At 36.2% G+C, this 22389-nt stretch overlaps 1 protein-coding gene across 4 annotated transcripts; it reads right to left on the bottom strand.

The window, feature by feature from the left end:
* Positions 1–5771: 5771 nt before the first annotated feature.
* On the bottom strand, positions 5772–13535 carry LOC110097827 (probable pre-mRNA-splicing factor ATP-dependent RNA helicase DEAH3). 4 transcript variants are annotated; one of them, XM_020824426.2, is made up of 7 exons: positions 13261–13535; positions 9669–9856; positions 8444–9522; positions 7127–7252; positions 6797–7035; positions 6593–6711; positions 5772–6185 (listed from the first exon to the last, which is right to left on the bottom strand). In XM_020824426.2, exons 1-7 carry the CDS (start codon positions 13498–13500, stop codon positions 6080–6082), a joined length of 2097 nt encoding a protein of 698 aa, XP_020680085.1. In that variant the 5' UTR covers positions 13501–13535; the 3' UTR covers positions 5772–6079. The 4 variants fall into 4 exon arrangements, with proteins under 4 accessions (XP_020680085.1, XP_028556017.1, XP_020680086.1 ...); XM_028700184.1 differs by lacking the exon at positions 9669–9856 and having other exon boundaries at positions 13261–13450; XM_020824427.2 differs by lacking the exons at positions 5772–6185; positions 6593–6711; positions 6797–7035 and having other exon boundaries at positions 7162–7403.
* Between the last annotated feature and the right edge of the window lie 8854 nt (positions 13536–22389).

Genomic DNA, 22389 nt, shown 5'->3' with positions numbered 1-22389 from the left:
GCCGGTTCTACAGGTGATATCGTTTCATCTCTTACTACTTCGACCTTTAACGGAGTTCCTGCTATTTTAATTTCTGATGATGAAGTTCTTAAGCTTGCTTCTCCTTTTCGGTATACCCTTGTCGGTAAATTTGGTGTTCGACAACCAAACCTTGATGTTATCCGATCTTTTTTTGGTAATCTGAAACTTACGGGATTTTTTTATGTTGGTTTACTAGATTCTAAGCATGTTGCGATCCAACTTTTGAATGATTTGGATTACTGTCGGGTTTTTGCGAGAAGATCTTATTTTATTTTGAATTGCCAAATGCGTATCTTAAAGTGGACGCCGTTTTTTGATGTTAATTAAGGAGGAATCTCCGATAGTTCCGATCTGGATATCTTTTCCTAATTTAAGATTGCATTTTTTCAATCCTACGGTTTTACACGCTTTAGGATCTATCTTTGGTCGCCCTTTGAAAACAGACCAAGCTACTGCTTCTAGAACTAGACCGTCGGTAGCTAGGTTCTTGTTGAAGTGGATATTACTAAAAAACATGCTAAGGAAGTTTGGGTTGGGTCTAAGGCGTTAGGGTATTTACAAAAAGTTGAGTTTGAAAAAATTCCTGATTTTTGCACTCATTGTAAAGCTCACGGGCACTCTATAGCTGAATGTTTCAAGCTGCATCTGGAATTGAAGAAAATTCCCTGCAAATCCACTGGATTGGTGGAAGAAAATGGTCCTGCTATAGATAGATCGGAAACTGCCCCCACGTTGACAAATGAGGAAGTCAAACCAATGTTGAGAAGGATGGAAATGTTTTACTAGTCGACTCCAATATTATGTCTAAGGAGAATGTGGTAACTCCTACTATCTCAGCTTGCATTACTTTAAATCTTGATGATAAATTAAATGATGAAAATAGTGCTTTGCCTGATATTTTTATTTCTGTCGACTCTATGCTTAATAACTCTTTCTCACCTCTTACTCTGGTTAATATCGAATACAAGGAAATTGATTCTATTTCTGAGAACAAGGAAAATGCAGTGAACAAGGAAACTGAATCTGTTGAGGAGCATGAAGAGGGGGAATACTTGCCTGAACAACTTTTGACAAATTTGACAGATAAGTTGGTCAGTAATGGTAATAGTATAGTTATTACTACTGATGGTATTATGAATAAGGGAAAGCAAATTGAGGAAGATTGGATTTCTAAATCCCAAAAGAAAAAAAAGAAAAATAACAAAGTTACTCTACCAGAAACTCCTCGTTCGACGAGGGCTCAAACTTTTAACAAAACTTCCAATGATTAATACGCTTTTGTGGAATGTTAGAGGTATTGGTGGTTCTGACTAAAAAAACAGGGTGAGGAATTTATGTCGTGTTCACAACATTTCTTTTTTGATTCTTCTTGAGCCATTTATTTCTACGAATAAAAGGATTTCTTTTGCTTCTAGTTTCGGTTTCCCTTGTAGTTTCTCTAATTGCTCTAATAAAATATGGATCATGTGGAAAAATTACTTTAATGTTTCGGTCATTTCTGATTTGCATCAAGTGGTAAATGTTTCTATCTCGTATAACCGCTTCAAGTTTTATGCTTCTTTTATCTATGCTGCTTCTACTAGAAATGGCCGTTACCCTTTATGGGAATGTTTAAATGATTTTGCTCATATTATTGATGGTCCGTGGTGTGTTGGGGGTGACTTTAATATCATCTCTCATGCTAATGAAAGACGGGGAGGTAACCCTCCTAATATGAATGCCATGGATGATTTTAATCACATGATATCTTCTAACAATTTAACGGATATTGGTTTTTCTGGTAATTCCTTTACTTGGAGTAGAAATAATTTGTGGAAAAGATTGGATAGGTTTCTTTTCAATAATGATTGGATTGGCAATTTCAACATGACTCGTGTGCAACATTTAAGTAGAACTCTCTCCGATCATGCTCCCTTACTTTTGACCATTTCTGACAGCAGTCTGACGGGTCCTAATGCTTTTAGATTTCAAAATATGTGGATTCAGCATGATAATTTTATTAGTTTAGTGTCTGATAATTGAAATGCATTTGTTTTCCCTCACAATAACATCTATGGCATGGCTAGACTTTGGGCTAAATTAAGTAGACTTAAACAACTTTTAAGATGGTGGAATAAATATGTTTTCAAGAATATTTTTGAAAATATTAAAGAGGCTGAACATAAAGTTTTAGTTGCCGAAGATTCTTACCTAAATAATCCTTCGCTGGAAAATCAAACTATTCTTGATAATTGTAAGATTATCCTTTTTAATTTGCAAAATCAGGAAGAAATTTTTTGGAAACAAAAGGCTTCTTCTACTATTCTATTGGAGGGTGATAGAAACACTGCTTTTTTCCATGCGTTAGCTAATAAAAATAGAATTAAAAGCCATATTTATCAACTGGTTGATGAGAATGGTTTGGTGTATGATAATGTTGAGACAATTGCTAGTTCGGGTGTGGATTATTTCAAGAATATTTTCAATTGTGTCAAACCTTTCACTCCCTTCATTACCACTAATGTCATCCCGAATCTGCTGAATGATAATGATAATTTTTACCTTACTCAAATTCCCTCTGAGGAGGAAATTTCGAGCACTATTAAAGGCATGAATGAGGACTCTGTGGCTGGTCCGGATGGGTTTACTACTAAATTTTTTGTTAAAACCTGGGATATCATTAAATCTGATGTTATTAATGCTGTGCATGAGTTTTTTAATGGGAAGCCTTACTCGAAAGCTTTTTCTTGTACTAACATTGTCCTCATTCCCAAGAAAGAGAATACTAATTTTTGGAATGATTTTAGACCGATTAGTCTTTGTACCTTTTTTAACAAACTTGTGGCGAAAATTATTGCTTCTAGATTTTCTACTATTCTGCCTAGAAATATTTCCTCTAATCAAACTGGTTTTGTTAAAGGGAGGAGTATTTTTGATAATATTTTATTAGCTCAAGAACTTGTGCATGATATTAATATTAAAAGTCATGGTGGAAATATCCTTTTTAAACTTGATATTACGAAAGCTTATGATAATTTAAACTGGGATTTTTTGTATAATGTCTTGAATCTTTTTGGTTTCAATCAGTCTTTTATTCAGCTTATTAAGCACAGCATTGATAACTGTTTTTTTTCTATTATCATAAATGGTAGAAACCATGATTTTTTTAAATCCAGTAATGGGCTTCGGCAAGGTGATCATTTATCCCCTTCTCTTTTTATTATTGCGATGGAGTATATGTCTAGAGGTTTGGATCAACTTTATAGAAGGTTTCCTAATCTCAATTTTCGTACTGTTGGTGGATTTCCTATCTCTCATCTTAGCTTTGCAGATGATTTCATTATCTTTTCTAATGCTTCTATTAGAAATGTGAAAATTTTGGTTAAATTTTTGGATGACTTCCAGGGTGCTAGTGGTCTTGCTATTAATAGAGATAAAAGTAATTTCTGCCAAGAGAAATGTCAGTTTCTTCTCAAAGAAGTTGGCCTCCCCAGTGGCCTCCTCCCTCTCCAAGACATCATTGAGTGTGGCTTTGTAGAGGAGACTGGCTTTGTGTGGCTGAAGCAAAAGAAGAAGATAGAACACTACTTCAAGAAGGTAGGAAGGCATGTCACCTATGGCCCTGATATCACCGCCTACATTGGGAAGCTCGGTATCAAGAAGCTCACTGGCGTTAAAGCCAAAGAACTCTTTATGTGGCTGACTGTCACTGATATCTCCCTCACCGCCGGCGAAGGAGAGAAACCGGCGACAAAGCCTAAGGTCATCTTCCATTCTTCCACTGGCATCTTCAGAACTTTCCCGGCAGCTGCTTTTGAGAAAGAATTCGATGGCGAGGTGAGAGAGGCCGAGGTGAAAAAGATGTGAGTTATTAGTAGGAAGAATCTGGTGCGATGAGGAGATGTGCCTCTAGCTTTTGAAGTATTTCATTCCACTCTTTCACTTAATTACTAGCTAAATAACAGTGAATATCTCTTCTGTTTTACTTTTTCTATCATCTCAAATCTTAGATAAATTATTTTGTGCAGTCAACGGATGGTTCGAAAGCAAATCAAGATTCGCCATGTGACTTGATACACAACTAAAATGTGACTTGACGCATCTTGATTCGCCTCCGAATGGCATCCGATGTTCACCAAACCTTAGGTTGTTTGTATTTTTTAGAAGTTTATTTTCTATTGCAATCATAATTTTTATTTTTTTATTAATTTTTTTAAAAATAAACAAAAATATAGAATAATAAGAGCAATGTATGTTACATATACAAGCCTAACATAAAATTTATTTATTTACTAATTTATTATTTATTTAATGTAAAAGGAATTAGATATCAAAATCTTGATAATAATTATGAGATATTAATCAACTTTTGAATGCTAGATATTAGGTGAATCAACCCACTACTTCTCAAGCCTACCACTCTTCCAACCAAATAACAAATTTAATAAATTTATCATTTTTCAAAATATATTCCTAACTTTAAACAACCAAATGAGCCTTATAAGCTAATCTAGCAATTTCAATAACCTTCAAGCAAAAATATTTAAGACATCACATTATGTCACATCATATATCATTTTCATACACCCGCACAAAATAAAATTAATGTTCATATATGATCTAGGGACCATCATTTATTTTGTGCAAGCCAATTAGCACCCATGTGGTGATGACTTTGGCTTCGTTTGAGACCGTTTTCTTGCTTCTTTAAAGAACAATTTTTCAGTACAAAATTTTTTATTCAAACAACTTTTGCACTAAAAAACTGTTTTAAAAAGCAATACGAAATTATCCCAAATGAAACACAAGGAAGTAAAAATGTCAATTTATATATAGATATGGCTCCCCATAATTAAGAACCCAACATGACAAACTCTCATTAGAGAGGAAAGTTACTATTTTCATAAAATTTAACATATCAGAAAATTTTGTCAATTAGACAGAAGTGTAACAAGCATTTAGGAATGGGTTTTAGTGGGTTTAATGATATGGTTTTACATGATTTCTTTAATAGTGCATCATGTAACTATGAACTTAAGCTTCATTTGAGACAGCATAATTATTTTTATATAAAGTAATTTTTTTAGTATAAAATTATCTTAAATAAGAAAAAAATTATACTAAAAAGAGACTTTAAGAATCAATAAAAAAACCGTTCCAAATAAAGCCTTAATCTTTGATATAGACGAGGGTAATTATTAATGTTTTATCTTATATTAGTTTATATGTCAACATTGTTACGTGTTATAAATATAATGATAAAAATTGTGGTTTATAGATAGGGAATAGGATAAAAATAATAATAATAAATTAGCATTTAAAAAAAACAAAATAAAAAAAAATAAATAAAATAAAAAAATGATAAAAATTGTGGCGACACATCTAAATATTATAACTTTCTTGATACTAGCATCTGGTCATTAAAATCTAAAAAAATATAGAGACATGTATGTCTAAGTATTTTTGTACATGTATATATATAAGCTGGGTTCCAAACAAAATCTTAGGCTTCATTTGGAACAACTTTCTCGCTACTTCTTAAAGTAACTTTTTAATTCTAAAATTATTTTTTAACTAGAAGGCTACTTTAAGAAGCAATAAGAAAGCCATCTCAAACAAAACCTTAGACTTCATTTGGGATGACTTTCTTAATGCTTCTTCTTGAAGCAGCTTTATAATACATGTACTAAAAATCTGCTTTAAGAAACAGTAAGAAATTTATCCCAAGTAAAGTCTTAGAGGAGGAAAGACGAGACAAAGAAGTAATAGAAGAACACAAAGGAGACTTGCAATCATAATAATCTTCTTAGATTCGTCATTCCTATAAAAGACTACAAACATAACTGGTAGCTTGACTTGCCATTACAGAAAAAACTAAGAACCCATTACATATTGGACTGACTGACCCTGTTGCATGCTAACCGCCCACTTTCTCCCTTGTCAGGTCACAGACCAGTGAGCTGCAGCCAGTGTAGGGAGACCTCAACAATATCTTGCCTTTCTTTCTAACGCTTACTATATAGCCCTTCCAGAACTCGCTTTGCCACACAGAGAATGGATGTAAGGAGTAGGGCTTTACTTATTTCTTGTTCTTGGTATCTCTATACAGCCTTTTCAGAACTCGCTTTGCCTCACATGAGGGAAAGTTGCTGGGGTCGTAATAGTGTGGAGCTATGTCAATCAGCCTGCATATGGTACCAGCATCAACAGAATATTAAAATTACAGCGATTCATAATTAAACTTCCTAACACTTCAAGATTTATTTATGATTGATTTAAATATGCAAGAAATGTAAGCTTCGTTCGAGACAGCTTTCTTATTATTTTTTAAATTAGTTTTTTAAATAAGTATGGATCTCTAAGGCTTCATTTGGGTATTAATTATTCTATGTGGATGCCGAATGTCGTCCGAAGATCAATCAGAATGTGCCACGTCACCCCTTCATTCGGTACTGCTGCTCGGTACCGCTCGGTACAGCGGCTCAGTACCATTGACATGGCACATTCTAGTTGGTCTCCAGACGGCGTTCTGCATTCAGCCTCCGCACAGAATAAGTTCTCTCGTTTGGGAGCTAAAAGAGATATTTCATACCAGTCGCCAGGGATATCTGTAACTGTGCGAATAAAGTTCTTTCTGGTCAAAACGTTTTCATTGTAGATTACCCACTCAGGCTTGTGATCTAAGCAGTTTGAAGGATGAAGATGAACAACCTACAATGAACCAAAAACAAACACGGAAATATAATACAGAGAAAGCTCATTTATGAGAAAAGGTCCTTGAAGCAAAATAATGTACCTGGTTATCCTTCATTGTCAAGTAATGCCCAGTTCTTTCTAGATGAGCTACCTGTGTAAAGTATCCTGCAAGCAATGCTTTTCTTATGTTTACATAATAATCAGGACTGTTGAAGTCCGAGCTGCAAAGCTTGAAGTTGAATCTGGCCATAATACGCACAAGTTGCTGCCTCACATTGTCAGCAGCCTTCAATGCCCTTTGGTTTATAAAATTATCAAAACACCATGAAGGGTCTTCATCTGAGATCAAAACAGCCACTTTGTAAGAAAAATAAAACATAGTGACAGGCAAAAGGCAGAAAGAAACATAACAGAAGATAATTAACTTAACTATTTTGCTTGTACGCGTGATACACATTTAAAAGAGTTAGGTGATCCCCGTCGATGTGGCCAAAATGAGCTTTTGCTTCATCAGCAGCCGTTTTAGCTTCCCTGGGCCGCACAAAGCAATTGGGTACTGTAGAAAGAATAGTTACCACAGATGAGGCCCATAGGAGCTCAGCAGATGCATACAGGTGAGATCAACGCTGCTTCATGAGAAAATAACTGAGAAACTGCACCAAAACTCCAAAAAACTCTATGGGTATGCTGACCAAGAGTCATTAAACCTACATGAAAGTACAAGCTAACCATATAACTGCTGATAGCAACCTCAGTAGGCAAAGATGCACACACAGGAACCATCCGGATTACTACGTATTTACTGAGTATTTATAAATACTCAGCAAATACTCAGTAAATACTCAGTAAATACACAGTAAATTAGCAAATACTCAACAAATACTTATTAAATACTCAGGCTTCGCTTGATGGAAGTTTTTTGTGCTTATTCCGTTTTAAAACGACAAATTCATTTCTTCTTTACTGTTTGGTTCGTCAAATCAAGTTCTCAATAACTCCTTTTGTTTCATTTCTCTATTGTTTTGAGAAAGCTTTTTATATATGTTTCTCCATTAGAAAACTCCATTTTCAGAACCAATGTTTCTTAAAACTGTCTTTTACAAAAGTACCACAAAACCAAAATAAGCCTCAATGAATACTCACAAAATAGTTAGCAAATAATCACAACATCTTCAGTAATACTTATAACTGAGTATTTGCTGAGTATTTACTGAGTATTTGCAAATACATAGCAAATACTCAGTGAATACGCAGCAGATCCAGAAAGTTCTCGCCGTCCGGACTCCGCACCTAATAATTTCTCCTATAATAGACAAGTTAAAATGTTGGAGGAAAGCAAAGAAGGGAGGTGCTGGTAAAATGCATCAAATATTTGAGCATATTGATGTCAGTTTAAGATTGTACCCACATCTAAATTCCTATTGCATTAAGTGAACTAAAATCTCCATCATCATTAAGAAATTGGAACATTAGAATATATAAAAGATAGGCATACCTGATAGCATAGCTGAAATTGATAGAATTGCATTGGAACAATTAAACACTGAACAAACAACAACAAAGAAGAAAGAATTTCTCTACATATCTCGATATTTGTGTGATATCTACAACTAAGAAGAAAGCATTGCTGAAATTGATAGAATTTATGAAGTTATTCATAGAGTGCATTAACTCGCGTACAACCATACTAATCATTAAAGACTACAAAAAGAACAGAAGCATAAGAAGAAATAAAAGATGCGCATACCTGATAGCATAGCAGAAATTGATAGAATTTCATTAGAACAATTAAACTCTGCACTAACAACAAGCATCTTTGACATCTGTGGATCCAATGGAAATTCACTCATGATTTCACCTAACTTATTTAGGTTTCCATCATCATCTAGAGCACCCAAGTAGTTCAAAACTTCCAAGGCCCGCATCAAGGTCTCAGTTGCAGGAGGATCCAAAAAAAAAAGAACAAAATCATCAATTCCAAGTTTCTTCAATGTAAGAACTGTGGTTGCTAGATTCAGCCTGAGAATTTCAGGATAGCTCTGGGGTTGTAGATCATTATTAAAACTTCTTTCAGGGTAAAGTCTAAAGCATTTCCCAGTTTGTGTTCTACCAGCACACCTTGACCTCTGATGAGCACTTGATTTGGAAATCGGAGAAACCAACACTGACTCCGCACGAATTCGTGGGTTATAAACATATTGTTCTGAGAAACCCGGATCAATAACATAAACTATGCCGTCAATAGTCAAAGATGTCTCTGCAATATTAGTTGATACCACAATCTTCCTTACAGGTGGACCATCCTCATTAAGAGGAGCTGGAGCAGGCTGAAATATCTCCTGTTGCATTGCTGGAGACAAAGTAGAATACAGAGGGAAAACTTTAATAGGACCAACTTGATCACCCAAATTACAGATTTCCTCGGTAATTTTCCGACAGGCGTTCTCTGCCTCCTCACCCGTAAGAAAAACAAGAATGTCGCCAGGGGGTTGATACAAGTGTATCTGTACTACAGTCCTAATTGCAGCTTCCAAATAATCCCTCTCAGGATCTACAGTATAGAAGATCTCTACAGGATGCAGCCTTCCGGGTACCTTCATTAAGGGAGCTCCATTAAACCATCCTTGGAATTTCTCAACCTCAAGAGTTGCACTCATGATAACTAATTTTAGATCAGGTCTATTTCTTAGAACCTCTATGAGATAACCAAAAAGAACATCCGTTGCTAAGGTTCGCTCATGAGCCTTATCAAGGATGATCACCTTATACCTCTCCAAAAGTGGATCAGCCATTGCTTCTCTTAACAGCATACAATCAGTTAGGTACCTGATAAAAATTAAACAAAATAGTGTCCTTTGCTAATAACTCAAAAACGGAAAATATGTGCTAAAATCAAATGTCGTTATACCGAGCAAATAAAGATAAATAACCAAACAAATGTGTCAGAAGCAAAGGAATTTGAAAAGGCTTACTTCAAAATAGTTTTAGGGCTGCTGCAATCTTCAAATTGAATGATATAACCAACCTCTTCTCCAATTGTTACATCCATCTCCTCAGCAACCCGACGAGAAACAGACATAGCTGCCACTCTATTAGGTTGTGTACAAGCAACCATTGAATGTTTTTCTAAGAAGTCGGCTTCCAAAACAAATTGAGGTATCTACTCAATCACAAAAGAATCCATGAGTGTCCTTATCTCAGCTGGATAGTCATAATGACAACACAATTGATCTATGCAAACATCTGTAATTAAACTAAATCAAGAAAATGATCAAATGTGCCAGCCCGAACCTAGGCCAACATAAATGAAAGCATCTACAAGAGCATACACCGAGAAAACTGGGAGTTTGAGATCACACGAGCTTTGGGAAGAGGGATGTGCAAGCAGCTCACTTGTTTGAAAGTTTGTGCAAGTCTTCAATTGAGGGTAACAGAGTTAGTTTGTTTCAAAAAAAACTTTCAAGCATATTTTTCCAAATAATGAAATAATGGATATTTTTCTCCAATTATGTGAATTAAGAGTCATATAAAGTTAAATGATGTAGAACTACGATGGATGCAATGATTTTGTAAGATTTTGCACGACCTTTGATTAGAGAAATAACAAATAAACCTACTAGCAAATAAAATGACGAATCAAAACGTAAAAAGTGGTCACTACCGTTTAGGCCAAGTTGCACTTCAAGAGATTTGCATCATCAAAATATGGTAGGAAAATAACATCATGCATACGTAGTAGCGTTCAACGTAAATCCCTAGTCTAACAACAAGAATTAGAAACAAAGAAGTGCACTCAAATCCCTACGTTTACTAAGCTTGGCAGAAGTAGGCAGATGCGACCTTCGAGATTACAATCAATATCACGAAGAAAAGATTAGGCCAGGTGGGTGGTGGGTTTTGAAATCTTTCCATGAGAGATTGGGGCTTTTAGGAAATAAATCCTTGGGATTTATTAGAGAGGGGGCCGGCGGCTGAATAACCAAGGAGGAGATTGGGGAGGGGATTTGGGTTGCCTAATTAAGGTTTTAGGAATTAGGAAAGTGTTTAAATAAATCCAATTTGAATTTGAAATTCAAATGAATTTGATTTAAGAGCTTTCCTAAAAAAGATTTGGTAAATTAGGAAAGATTTTGAATTTCAAATTAGTTGTTTTGAATTCAAAATTCTGTCCAAAATTTATCCAATCCTAAATTTGGGCAATGATGCTTTGAGCGGGAAAAGGGAGGGAAGTGGGTAGAGGGGCCGGCGGGTGGGGCTTGGCCGTGGGGGATGAAGAGGGGTTAATGGAGGTGGAGCTTTGTGTGGTCGGTGGCTTGAGGGGTCCGGGAAGAGGAGGTTAGCATCGGCAATAGGGTTGAGAAAAAAAGATAAAAAGATAAGAAGTCGAACCACGAACCCGACTTATCTAGGTTGGTGGGTGATGCACAAGTCTTCCCTCTCCTAGGGATCCCTCTCCATGATTCTCCAACTTTCACAAGAAAACTCAAGTGCAAAAATTTCTTTGATAAATCTTCATTAACCTCAAAAAGAACAATGAGGGCTATATAAAGCCTCATACAAGGACTCAAAGACAAAAGACAATAATGCCTCTTGGGCTTACATACGACATCCCTTAGTAAAAGAATACAACGGGAAAGCAAATAAAATGCGACAACATAAATAAGAAAATACATAGAATAAATCAAAAATACAATGACTCAGTCGTGGCCGTAGATCGGCAGCCACGCCTCTAATAAACCTTTCATGATCTGATCATGGTTTAAAATTGCGCAATATGAGGCTCGCCTTTGCGCAATTCCAATAAAAAACGCCTCAATGCTTACGCCTCGAGTTTTTTTTATGAGGCTTACACCTCAACTTGGTTGAGGCCCGCTTCGCCTCACTGGCATGAGGCTTACGCCTCACGCTATATATATATATATTAAAACTTACATAAATTTTGAAGTAAATGCCCGACATTGGAATCTATAGGAGAGGCGGAAGGGGAGAGAGTAGTTCACCATAATGATGATTCACTTATTGATATTAAATTTAAACTTATTACTCTTAATTAATAATAAATAAAGAAAATTAATTAAATATATTAGATTATGAGCAAATCAAATCATGCAAATATTTTTTATGGACCTATAAAACACTTCTAAATGTATATAAACTTAAATATTATGTCTAAAGCTCTAAGCTATCTATGTTAGGTTCTTCTATGCTCAAATTTTGATTGAATTAGGAGTCTGCCATGTACAGTCCATATAAATACAACTATAGACACAATGGACCTCAAATATTTATGCACATATTAGAATATCCAAACATATGTCTGATGTCATCAACATTAATATAATAAGTTTCGAGACTTATAAAGCCAACAAATAGAAGTATTGAACTATACAATAATATGTATGTGAGAAATTACAATTTGTAAGATTCAATTAGGGCTGTCAAAATCAGGTCACGGGTCGGTTCGGGTCCAACCCGAAACCGACCCATTTTTTGCAAATGGGTCTATTTTTTGAACCCGAACCCGACCCGATTCGGGTATGTTTTACTAAAATTTCTTTATTTCATTCAATTTATTTAAACCTAAATCGAATTAAGGTAAGATTTACTTCAATCAATTTAAAATAAATCAAGCTTAATTCAATTTGGGCAACATGGCTTATTATTTTTTGTAAATAGCATATATTTATTTCATAACAATCTTTTAAAATCTTCCTAAATTAATTAAAAATGGGTCAAACCTGATTTATTTCGGGTTTCAAGGTCAACATGAACACGACCCACTTTTACAAATAGGCTGAAATCCCTAACCCGAACCCGACCCAGTTCGAGTTCGAATTGACTTGAATCCAAAATTTTTTGGTCGAGTTCCGGTCGTGTCAAATATTGACACCCCTACATCCAATGACTTGGGATGAAAACCTTTCATACATGTGGTTTGTCTTTAACCATGCCATTCATGGGTCAACATGAAAGTCAACTTTTAAGGCATGATAGGGTAACTTCCACAGTGCCCTTTTAACCTAAAGTTCTCAGTTGGTACCCAAAAAAAAATGATAATGGGAATAGCGCAGTGATTCCTAGAGAAAATTCACAAGATCCACCAAGGGGTAAGAGAAAAACTGAAGAAGTCTCAAAACGGTACAATGCTTGCCATGAGAAGCATAGGATTGAGTATACTTCCCTAGAAGCTGATTTGGTTTGGTTGTCCTTAGGGAAGAACAAACTGAATCGTGCAAGTTCAAAGATGAAATCCATTCATGAAATCCATTTCAAATCTTACAAAAGCTTGCTAAAATTTTTTTTTGAATAGACCAAACATCCTGCATGACGATCTACTTTGCTTATAATGCAAAGAATCTATTATGTAGGGTTATAAAGAAACCAAGTTAAGCTATGTACTATAAAAATGATATTTCATCCAGAGACCAGCATATGAATTGAAAAAAAAAAAAACCTAAAAAACTCCAATAACAGAAAAAGCCGATGGTGAAAAAACCCTACAGTCATCTACAAACAATGTACGGAAATAACAAAATAAAATCAAATTCAGCAGCAACAGCATACCTGGGTGCTCTTGCCACTCCCAGTTTCTCCAACAAGAATAACTGTCTGATTGTCATGGAGGTATTGAAGGAACTGGAATTTCTTCTTCCATACCGGAAGTGTCTTCCTCTTGTCAAGCATCTCAAAGTACCTTTGTGAATACTTCCGCCCCGTCCATCGGTTGAACATCGCCGGCAGAAGCAGTGCCGTAGCACCGCCAGTGTGCGCAATGTTATATTCGCGCCTTTTCTCCGTCGACATGCCGGCTGCTTCTCTGGATTTGGAACGGATAAATAGTTGATTATACTTAAAATATTTTATTTTATTTTTATTAGTGATGATGGTGATTTGCCGTCTGATGAGAAAGTTGGAGTGCTCGAGAGTAGTGGCGGGGAGGACTGTCGTTGAAATATTTTGGATATTTTTCAAAATAATATAATTAATTTTTTAAAAAATAAAAATATACAAAAAATAGTTACTTCTTTATGAAAAAAAAATGTTTTTAAAATATTTAAAATTTCTATTTCATTTTGTCATATTAATTACTTTTTTATTATTTATTTTTTAATTTATCATTCTTTTTATTAATTTATTATAATAGTTCATTGAATCATAATCATTTGATTGAGTGTCGTGCCCTGCCCTGCCTCGTCAAATCTCTTAGGTCTCCGAAGAGAGTGGTTGCTCTGCTAGGATTTTGCTTCCCTTAGCCTCCCTCGCTTTGGGGATGACGTCGTCGGTGGGATGTCCTCCACCCATTTCCCCCATCTCTCTTCCTCTTCCACCGCTCCCTCCTCTCCCCCTTCCGGGCCATTAGACTAGAAAGGGCTTCTAGCTACTCAACTACAAATCTCTCATGAGTTTTCAAACACTCTATCTCATCACTTGATTGAAAACTTCATGACTCACTTCAATTCGGCTCAGTTCGTTGCTGGAGCTCTGAAATGGTCTCTCCCTCATCGGATACTCCATCGGGCGTAGACCGTACTATGAAACCTCCTTACCACCATCAAGAAATCTTGGTCACTCAAAAGTTCCCTCACTCTTCTCACTATTGACGATGGATTCTTCCTCCTCAAGTTCACCTCTCCCGAAGACTACGATATGGCTTGGTCTGGCGGCCCATGGGTTTTCTTCGTAAAACCATTCATTTTGCATAATTGGACACCTGATTTCATCCCAAAAAGAGAGGAATTTCCATCCATCATGCTTTGTATTAAGATCAATAACCTTCTGCTCTCTTGCTAGATGCCAGAGGGCATTTCTAAGGTGGATAGTTGTGTGGGGATCCCTTTAGCGGTCGATGCTCTCACCGCGGCCAAGACAAGGCTCACTTTCGCTCGGGTGTATGTGTGCAGGTAGACAACTCCTCTACCTTGATGAAGTCTACATCTCGGTGGATGGTAAAATCTCTCCTCTCACTATGTTATATGACTGGAAACCCAGTCTTTGTTCTCATTGTGGCTCTATCACTCATAATTTTAATCACTGTCCTAAGAATCCCTCCACTACCACACAACAAACTGAGAATCCCTGTGGTCACAGCACCAGTCGCAAGCCAAGGAGAAATCATCCCCTGCATCTCAAAATACATAAACCTCCCCTTCCCCCTAAACCTCCACCTAGCATATCCTTCGAGCAGCATACTCAGGAACCACAACCCCCATTCATTCCCAATCCTCATAACAAAAGTGCCAAGAAGGCAAACAATCAAAACACCAAATCTCAATGACTCTTTCCTTCATGGCTGCTTGGAACTTAAGGGGCTTCAATAGCCCAGCTAGGGGTGTTAATATTGGACCCGACCTAAAAACCCAACCTGAACTCAACTCAAAATATTTGGGTTTGGGTTGACCCGAACCCGAAGCGGGTTGGGTTCAGGTCTGAAAACTGACCCGTTTGAAAAAATCTGGATGGGTTTCGGTTGACCTGGGAACCCGGGAATGACCCAAAAACTCGTCTACCCTCTCTGATCGACCCTACCCGGCTTGCCCCGCGTACGCCTGCCCTAACTGCCTAGCCGCGTCGAATCGGGAGTCGCATCCCGAGGATAGTGTCACATCCCATTTCATGACTCACATCCCGCTTGAGTGTTTCATCGCGTGCGTCGTGAGTCAGCACCGGCTTCTGCTGTTGTCGGCCCAGTGTTGTTGCCGACCCACCACTGCTGGTGTTGCTGTATTCACGGGTCGGGTCAGGTTGACCCAAACCCGAAGCGGGTCGGGTTCGGGTCCATAAAATTGACTCGTTTGAAAAAATGAGTTGGGTCGACCCGAACTCGAATAGTGCCATATCTATTTCGAGTTCGACCTGAACCTTATCCTTGACCCAAAATTGACACCCCTAAGCCCAGCCAAAGTACCTTTTTATAAAAAATTTGTTAGTAAATTCAATCTGGATTTACTATTCATCCTTGAAGCAAAAACCTCCCATCAGTCTTCCACTGAAAACTGGTTTCTCTCTTCCCTTACTATCACGCCTAATGAAAAAAGTTATGATAACTTCTTGTTATCCAATCTTGACCGGATCTGGATAAAATGGAACTCCCTTAAGGTGAATTTTATCCTGATAATTACCACCTAGTAGCTCATCCACAATATTATCCAAGGGGGATCTAATAATATATGTTGCATCTCTATGGACTATGCTTCTAATTTTTTTATTGAAAGGCAAACTCATTGGAACCAGCTTATCTAGTTGGCTGAAGGCATTTCCTTGCCTTGGGCTATCATTGAGGACTTTAACTGTTGCATATATGCTCATGAAAACGCTGGTGGCATTCCTTTGTATTCTAGCAAACTTGGAGAGCTAAATAACTTGATTTTCAATATGGGGGTCCATGATCTTGCCTATACTGGTCACTTCTTTACCTGGTTCAACCAAAGAGCCAACCATCCAATCACATCAAGCTGGATAGAGTTCTCATTAATGGTTGCTGGGTAGATTATTTTCCAGGCTCCTACTACTTAATAGTTGATCATGAAATCTCCAACCACTCCCCCATCATTATTAGACCTGCCTCCCCTCCTAAAAAAAGCATCAGTTTCTTTTTAAAAACTACTGAAAAAATGTCACTGATGTTTGGGAGGGTTTGCTCACAACTTTCTCTCAAAGCCCCAATGGGAATCCTACCTCCCCTTTTTACCATAAACTGAAAATGCTCAAAATCTACATTAAATCAAAAAACTGGGTATCTTCCAACACCCTCAAATAGAAAATTGAGGAAGTTACCCTCATCCAAAATGACCACCTTTTTCAAATGCAGAACAATCCTACTTATCCCCACCTTAATGAGGCTCTTAAGCTGATCAACCAGCAAATTGTAGATGCTCAATCTAAGTGGTCGAATTGGATTATCCAAAGGGCTAAAGCTAAGTGGCTTATTTCTAGTGAAGATGATCTGAAATTTCTGTATTCAAAAATTAACACTCGCCACAACTCCAACATGATTAACTACATCACTTTCAATGGGGTTATTATATCTTCCCATAAAGATATCAGTAGGGCTTTTATTCATTATTTTGAGGATCTCTTTTATAAGCCGCATTCTAATCAGGTTGGCCTTCTAAGCCTTCTGATTGGCAACACTATTCCCCCTCATCTCATGGCTGCTCTTATTGCCCTAGTTTCATTCGATGAAATTAAAGATGTAGTTTTTGCAGCCCCTTCTTCTACGAATCCAGGATCGGATGGCTTCACTTTTCAGTTTTATAAATCCACTTGGAATGTCATTGGTAAGCAATTATGTGAAGCGATTATCATATTTTTCTCCACTACCTTTATGCCTAAACAAGCTAATGCTAATATTATAGCCCTTATCCCAAAACATTTCCATGCCTCTTGCGTCACTGATTACATGCATATTTCTCTTTGTAACTCTTTTTATAAGATTATAGCAAAAATTTTGGCTAATAGAATGAAAGAAGTGATGCCCCATATTATTCACCCTAGCCAAGCTGGTTTTATTAAGGGGAAAGTCATTACGGACAACATCTTACTTGCCACTAAACTCTTGGGGGATTTTAACAAAAAGGCTAAGGAGAAATTTCTCAGTGCAAAATTTGATATCCATAAAGCCTTTGACCCTATTTCTAGAGAATTTCTTATAGCTCGCCTCTTGGCTAAAGGATTCCCTCCGATCTTCACTGCTTGGATCAAAGCCTGCATTTCTAATGTACATTTCTCAGTCGTAGTTAATGGTGCTCTTGAAGGATTTTTCAATTCCATGACTGGTCTAAGACAAGGATGTCCTTTATCCCCTTATCTTTTTTTCCATTATTATGGATGGTCTCTCAAACTATTTTCAGGAGGCTGTTATGATCAACGCTTTCTCTAGGATGTCTTTAGATAACTCTTCTTTAACTCATCTCTTATATGCTGACGATTTGCTTGTCTTTGGCAAGGCCACCCAAGATAATGCTTCAACTCTCATAGATTTACTGTAGCACTTTTATTTAGCTATAGGCCTTCATGTCAATATGGAAAAAAGCTCTATTATATTTTTCCAAGCATTGCCCCATGGAATAGAATATCGATCTGCAATATTCTTAATATTTCTAAATCTCAAAATCTTATAAAGTATTTAGGCTTGCCTATCTATACTATGAAGCTTCAGCAAACTGACTTCCAACCGCTAATTAAAGCTATTCTCAGCTCGTTTGATGGGTGGAAAGCTATATCCCTATCCTTTGCGGGAAGAATTCAATTCTTAAAATACACCTTTTGCAATATCATTGCCTATTGGATGAGAGGTTCTATCATACCAAAAAGCTACTGCAAATTCATTTCCAAAATTTGTTCCAGATTTTGTATTTTGGGAAAATTAATGAGAAAAAACTTCACATAGTCTCTTGGAAGGACACTTGTACCCCTAAGGAGCTTGGTGGGCTTGGCATTCCCTCAATTGAGGCTCTTTACTCAACTTTTAGCACTTATCTCATTTGGAGATTCCTCAAAACTGATAGCATTTTGTTTCACTGGTGGAAGTGCAAATATTATTTCTTATGGAAAGGACTCACCAAGCACCCTTCTCCCTATTGAAAATTTCTTAGTGTGGTTGCTAATAATATTAAGAGTTGCCTTTCTTTTAGAGCGCACTGCTGCAGCTCTATGTCCTTTCTTTGGGACCCTTGGTGCAATGATAAATCTATTATGGAATTATATAGCACTTCTAACATGAACAATAGAATTTTCACTCTCATTAATGCAAAGGTGAGTAATATGACGCACAATGGAATGTAGAATTTGTCTTCCTGGTTCACCACCTACCTGTTTAATGAAATTGGCCCGGTTCCTATATCTCCAACCTTGTTGGGATGTCTGTGGAAAGGAGTTGAAAGTCTAAATAATAAGACTTTTGCTCAATAATTTCACTCATATCTTTCGTTGGTTGGTTGGAATAAGTATATTTGGAATAAAAGATACTTCCTTCGGTTTTCTGCCTATGCTTAGCTTGCTTTTAAAAAGAGCTTAAAATGGCGGATGTCTTTTCAGGCGTGGTATCCTTGTCCAATCGACTTGCATCTTATGTTCCTCTACAACTGAAAACCAATCACATTTATTCTTTGAGTGTGACTTTTCATTTAGCATCTTAAACGATGTTTTGAGGGGGACTGAAACTATGTTTTTAACAACAAATCTTTTGCATGCGTTTGGTTTCATTGAGGATTTAACGGTATCTAGAAACTCAAAACAGCTCCTGATGCTCACTCTTTGTGCTACTATCTATTTTGTTTGGAGAGCTATAAATGATAGACTTTTTGGGAATCATTTTGACTATGTAACTACAGTGACTACTACTATTAGGATAGCTATTATGCTTAAATATGCCAAAAGGAAATTTTTATCCCCTCCCACAAACTGCTATCCTGAGACTGGTTCTAGGTCTGTTGGCTTATATTGATGATGTTATGTTTCTTATACGGTCTTCTTATTCTCAAGGCTTTGTTGGCCTCTTGGCTCTCTGGAGTTGTTATGTTGTGCTCGATTTTTTCTCTGTCGGTTACATTTTGCTGCTCCTTTTTGGCCTCATCGGCAACCTGGCTTTTATGGATGGCTTTCGTGGCAACCTGAAGGCTCGTCTATGTTGCCTGGGAGATAATTTTTAAAGGACAAAGATGTGTGTTGTGGCTCCTACATCCCTTTGGAGGGTCTTCCTATTGGAAACTAGGGGAATTCTGATCACTTCTGATGGATTTGTCATTCTAAATGCTTGGACCACAATCAGAGTCCTTAGAGTTTTGCTGGTCACTTTTTTTTATCTTTCCTCCTGTTTTGTTCTTGTGGTTTTGGGTGGTATAGGTTTTTGTTTAATTTTTTCCTACCCTCTTAAGCAATTTTTTCCTTTAGCTTCTACTGGGTTGGAACTTTACTTACTTTACTTGTAATGTTTCCTTTTTCAATATATGGGCTGAGGCCCCAAAATTTCCTGAAAAAAAAAAATTCATAGTCATTTTTTATATATTATAATAAACAAACTGACTTATGAGCCACCTCGAACTCGTAGAATAAAACTTGAGCTCGAGCTCAAACTTGATTAATTAATCAAGCTTAAGCTTAAGCAAGGGGCGACTAAAGCTCAGCTCGGCTCATTTACACCCTTATTAAAGGCTCACTTGATTGTTTATTATAAAAAAAAACATAATTTCATTTACTTCTTTTGAGATTTAGTAAATTATTATACGATCTCTTAAAATTTAGCAATATACCAAAATTTCACTCTATTGTTATATTTTGGTCAATAAGCATTTGAAAACTAATTATTGAACCCTTGAAAATTTTCTAAATCCTTAATTTCATCTAATGAATTCTATGCTTTCTTTCTTTTTTAATTTGCTTATTGATATGTCACTAAAAATCATCTTACTTAGGCATGAATCTCGATGCATATTCAAATTAGAAACTTCCCAACTTAAATTTAAGACCATACAAGTTCCAATTTTAGCAAACTTAAGAGTTCAAATAGACGTCTCTATGACACATACCCAATAACACCAACTTTGTTCTTATCTGAATCCAAATGGACCAAAGTAAGTGCTTGAAGCATATTTGAAAGATTCATGACATTAACTGGGCAACTAAATTATCTCTAAATTCGGCATGCTTACAGTCTAATCAAGCGGCTCAACAAGAGGAATATAACGAGCCCAAGATCAGCTAGATCAAATGTCAATAAGGAACTTAAATGATTGGCAAATGCTATATGATCAAGGTAATCAGTATGGGTCGACTGATGGAGCACTGCGAATTTTCTCCAGATCATCTCGATATTTATTGAGCATGTTACTCTCAAAAATCTATAAATAGACCCCTATTCTTCACATGAGAGGAGGCTTGGACATTGGGTTATAGAATTAAGAGAGTTCTAAAGCTTAAAGTAGGACCATCAAAATCAGGTCAGGGGTCGGGTTCAGGTGGGTCCAACCCGACACTAATTGACCGAACCCTTTTAAAAAATGGATCACTTTCTTGGACCAGAACCCAACCTGCTTGGGACCCGGGTCAACTTGATACTACCTGCCAACCCGAGTCTGAAGCAATAAGGGCCTCTTTCCTGCTATGCATCTAATCATAGAACCCAATGTGACCATTTTGATTTGCTACAAAAAAATTGATGATATCTCGTCAAGCTAAAAGAATCAGCTTTCAACAAAAGAGCAAAATTAAGTGTTGGCGCAAATTTATAGTTACTTTCACTTGTCCAACTATCTAACAACCAACATGTTTATATATTTATGTTGTTCATTTACACATCATATTTAAAATTAAAACAATAATTATGAATTAAATCAAAAGGAAATTATGAATTAAAAAATTAAAACAAAATATAAACAACAAGTTACAATTCAATTCCTTATTTACAAATCAGTTGCTAAACTATAAATCAATTGCTAAATTATAAACTAGTTTGCAAAATACAAAATACAAATTACAAAAGAGTTTACAACAAATATGGCTAAGGAAACTATAAATTACACTTTACTGATTTGCTCAATTGCTCTACTAAAAAACTGCTTCAGGAATGTGTCTTCAATCTTTATATATAATTAACTGCAATAAAACTTGTTAAATAGGTAAAAAACTTTAATACATAGTTTAGATTAAACCCTCCAAATCATTAATCACATAATGAATTGTAAGTGTAAAAAATTTTAGTATATTACCATCCAAGGTGACAATTTGTATAGACATAGTTAGTATATGTTCATTCTATTAGATAGTATCTACTCATTCTAATATAATAAAAATGCCACCTGACTGTAATAGTACTTACATTGATATGATCCTCACGTTCATTTTAGAAGGTTTATCATCATTGCTTTATAAAAAATCAAAACCATAACTAATTCATGGCAGCAACTTACAGCAATAAGAACAACAACAAAATATCAAATACTAAATACATGCATACTGCCACCCGCCAACCCACATGGCTCAAAAGCCTCAAATAATAATTTATTAGTCATCAAAATTCAAAATAGCAACTAGACAACTTCTTACAAGTCATGGAAGCAGCTTACACAAACAGCAAATCCCAAACTCAAGCACCAAGTCATCAAAACAGCAACAATGAACTGTAGATTGCAGAACATATCAAGAGACAATAGCTACCATAGGTTATAAGTTATAACACAACATAAATCATAAAATAAGCAGTCGATTGATATTACAGAATTCTAGCATGAGGAACCGAGGAAATGAAGCAATACAAGCAACCAAGCAACCATAACGAGAGACAGCAATAACCAAATTAAAAATTAGAAGGAAATAAATAATAGGCATGACAGTCATTATATTAGGTAGTTCATATCTCAAATTCTTAAAACAGGAAGACGATAATAACCAAATAAAATCATCTGACAATTGAACGTTTAGCCCGCTCTATATCATTTGTGTTCACATCCAAATTAATGATATCATCAATTACAACATCAAGTTAAGAGTCGTTTGTTGTTGCAATAAATAGAAAAAATGGATTTGAGTTCTCAAAAATATTATAGAAATGTAAATGCACTTAAAGATGAACGAGAAAGCACCATGTTCTCCATATAATCAATCCATCACACAAACTAGTGCCTCAGCAATATCATGTTTCAATGCACTTTTGTGAATCAAAATCCTATTTTTGATCTAGGATTCTACCACTATTGT

The sequence above is a fragment of the Dendrobium catenatum genome, unplaced genomic scaffold (assembly GCF_001605985.2).
Source record: "Dendrobium catenatum unplaced genomic scaffold, ASM160598v2 fragScaff_scaffold_133, whole genome shotgun sequence".
Taxonomy (NCBI): Eukaryota; Viridiplantae; Streptophyta; class Magnoliopsida; order Asparagales; family Orchidaceae; genus Dendrobium; species Dendrobium catenatum.
The sequence above is the reverse complement of the archived record's forward strand: the minus strand, read 5'-3'. Positions and strand labels throughout refer to the sequence as shown.